This window comes from Cicer arietinum, chromosome 7 (genome assembly GCF_000331145.2).
Source record: "Cicer arietinum cultivar CDC Frontier isolate Library 1 chromosome 7, Cicar.CDCFrontier_v2.0, whole genome shotgun sequence".
Taxonomy (NCBI): domain Eukaryota; kingdom Viridiplantae; phylum Streptophyta; class Magnoliopsida; order Fabales; family Fabaceae; genus Cicer; species Cicer arietinum.
The window spans coordinates 24,194,337-24,197,040 of NC_021166.2; the positions used below are offsets into that span (position 1 = coordinate 24,194,337).

The window sequence follows — 2,704 nt, forward strand, 5'->3', positions numbered from 1 at the left end:
CGGCATTCACGATCCCTTGCTTTCACCCCATCATCCCTGTCACGGTCCCTGTCCTTGTCCTCTACCTTCACTGGTTTCGGTCCATGTCCTTCATTCCACAAGGATTCTAAATAAATAAATAACGTAAGATGTTTTGGACCAGAAGAAAAAGCTGAAAACGTTCATGTGAGCCCATGCTACAAAAAGAGTGGGGGGGCGGGGGGGAATTACTCACAATATAACAGAAAAGAGATATCCACATATTACTTACTTTTATTCATGACACCGGCAAGGAATCCTTCTACATGAAAGCACTTGATTAGAAATGATAAAAAAGGAAAAGAAAACTAAATTTTGTAGAAATTGAAAAAATAGCTTGAACATTACCATTCTTTTCACATTGTGTCACAAAATCATCAAACCCATCCATAATATCAGTATATTTTCCCAGTAAATCGCCCACCTAAAAGAATAAGCTAACCATATATTAGCAATTACATAGAGTAAGTTTCAAAAGAAAAAATTTCACAATGTGAAATGAATGAAAGTCAACATTGGATCAATCTGATCCTAAACTGAACAGTGTGCACCTTAGTTATATTCTACAAAATACAACTTATATCACAATATCATTCAACATTTCCTACACCACATTCACTTTTTTCAGGTTTTTACTATGGAGGATGATTGGAAGTTGAATGTATTTAGAAAGCTCTGAAAAGACTTTTCAATCCGTTGTTCTGTTGCAATTGCAATTGCAATTTTAATTTGTTATTTAATGGAAACTTCAGTTCAATTAATTGTTTTTCCTTCCCAATTCCCATTGTACTCGCTCCTCTTGTTTAATAGAAAATTGATCTTTGTTGATGATGTATGGAATATGGACTTATAGTTTCTAAAAAATTTGAATGTATAAACCATACCAATGCAAGTAGTTCTTGCCGGGTGATTATTTCCCTGCTGTAGATATGTAGGCACTTCAAAAATTCCTGGTAATCCTCAGGATTGCTTAATTTCTCCTTGACTTTTTCAAGGAAAGCAAGCACTGGACTACACATACCTGAGATGACAAATTTTTTAAATTATAGAATGAATCATAAAATAAATAAAGACTTAAAATTACTATCCAACAAAAAGTATAACACCATACAAATTGGAAGATGGACTTTTTTTCTAAGTAAAACATGGAAAACACTTTGTAGTTTATGTGAGCCTAACGTCTAGCATTTTTCAGTTATAGATAATCCAATCAACGGAGGTGATAACTTTTCTACCTTTTACCATTATAAGTGGCAAAAAGTGAAGATGAATTTTTGCATTAGATAATAACTTTTCAAGCGCAGTTATTGGTTTTCTACATTATATATTTTGCTTTCTTTGCAGGTGGACCTGGTATGAGATTGAAGTATGTGTTTCCACTGTTAAAATATTTTGCATCTTAACTCAGTTAATTTTGAAGTAATCGACGTACTTTTCAAAGAACTTTTATCCTCGCAAGCGGACGCGATAGGGTGCATGTCAAACTTTTCATCTGCATCATGCAATGGCTCAGTACCAGGGTCTATAGCTCTATGACCAGATTTTCCCTTGTGGGATAAACGCTCTCGACTACCATCATTATTATCATAATCTCTATCATCCCTTTCCCGTTCTCTCCTGTCTCTCTCTTCTCTACGGTCCTTTTCTCTCTCGCGTCTTCTCTGCTCCTTATCAGGCCTCATCAAACCTCTGTCAAGTTCTGGATCAGGATGATTAACGCTGAGATCACGGTCACCGTGCAAAGCTGTTGTCCTTTCTCTCTAGCATTGTGAAAAAAAATATATTAGCTTAATGGCCCAACTATGAAATGACAGGGTTAAAAGAAATAGGAATGAGACATACCTTGTCAACATGCATTTGCCTCACTGTTGTCATTGCAGAACTCCTATCACGAAGGAGAGAATTTCGAGCAGAAGCAAAGTGAGTAGAGGCTGTTCCTGAAGTATCAGGAAGAAAATGAGTAAACTCCTCAAGAAGATCCTCATGGTCTTGGAAGAGGGCAGAAACCTGGAGAATTGCAATATATGATTAAAATGTGTGTATAAAGAATCATAAATAAAAGGGAGGAAAACAGATAGACCAAAATAAATAAAAATTAGCCAAACTATAACATGATAACATAGGCAATGACAGAACAGACCTCTTGGTAAACCTGGTTGATATTCTTGGTTTCTTTTCTGTACATATTTAATATGTCCAAAAAAGTCTTGTAAACACGATCATTGCCTTGAAAACGAATCTGCATAACAAGAACTCAATCAGAATCTAAAGTTAAGTAATAGCCCATGATAAGTTGATCTTGTTATAATGCATGAGAGCTTTGACCAAGATGGAACACTGTTGAGAGGCAATATCACTGCCAACATCTTCATAGGCACACGTTGAAATCAACCAGCATTCTGGTGATCCAAGTCATTGGGACAAGTTATCCAGTAAAACTTCTGGTTCTGCTAATTCTTTTTGTCCTGTATATTTGTTGGAATACATACTTAAAATGCATCAAATTAAACGTTGTTTTTACCTTAATCTTGCCCACAAAATTGATAGCTTCTTCAAATTCAACGGGCTTCTTCTGTGGAGGCTGTTCATCTTCTTCCAATGGAAGTGTGATTGCATATCCCTTTGGCAAGAAGGTGTTAAATCCCAAAATTAAATCTTTATGGCCTTTGAACAGCTCCTTCACTCT

At 35.8% G+C, this 2,704-nt stretch overlaps 1 protein-coding gene across 4 annotated transcripts in view; it reads right to left on the reverse strand.

Annotated features, from left to right (window-relative positions):
- Nucleotides 1–2,674, reverse strand: part of LOC101493694 (paired amphipathic helix protein Sin3-like 4) — an 11,439-nt gene extending 8,765 nt beyond the window's left edge. Inside the window, exons 1-8 of one of the 4 annotated variants that reach the window (XM_073371001.1) lie at nucleotides 2,540–2,674; nucleotides 2,159–2,257; nucleotides 1,861–2,025; nucleotides 1,451–1,778; nucleotides 903–1,039; nucleotides 367–442; nucleotides 251–277; nucleotides 1–88 (exon numbers count right to left, since the gene is read on the reverse strand). In XM_073371001.1, coding sequence (XP_073227102.1) covers nucleotides 1–88; nucleotides 251–277; nucleotides 367–442; nucleotides 903–1,039; nucleotides 1,451–1,778; nucleotides 1,861–2,025; nucleotides 2,159–2,203 — 866 coding nt within the window. In that variant the 5' untranslated portion in view covers nucleotides 2,204–2,257; nucleotides 2,540–2,674. Of the gene's footprint in view, nucleotides 107–250; nucleotides 281–366; nucleotides 443–902; nucleotides 1,040–1,450; nucleotides 1,779–1,860; nucleotides 2,026–2,158; nucleotides 2,258–2,539 lie in introns of all 4 variants that reach the window. The other 3 variants (XM_073370999.1, XM_073371000.1, XM_073370997.1) reach the window with 3 other exon arrangements.
- Nucleotides 2,675–2,704: the final 30 nt, after the last annotated feature.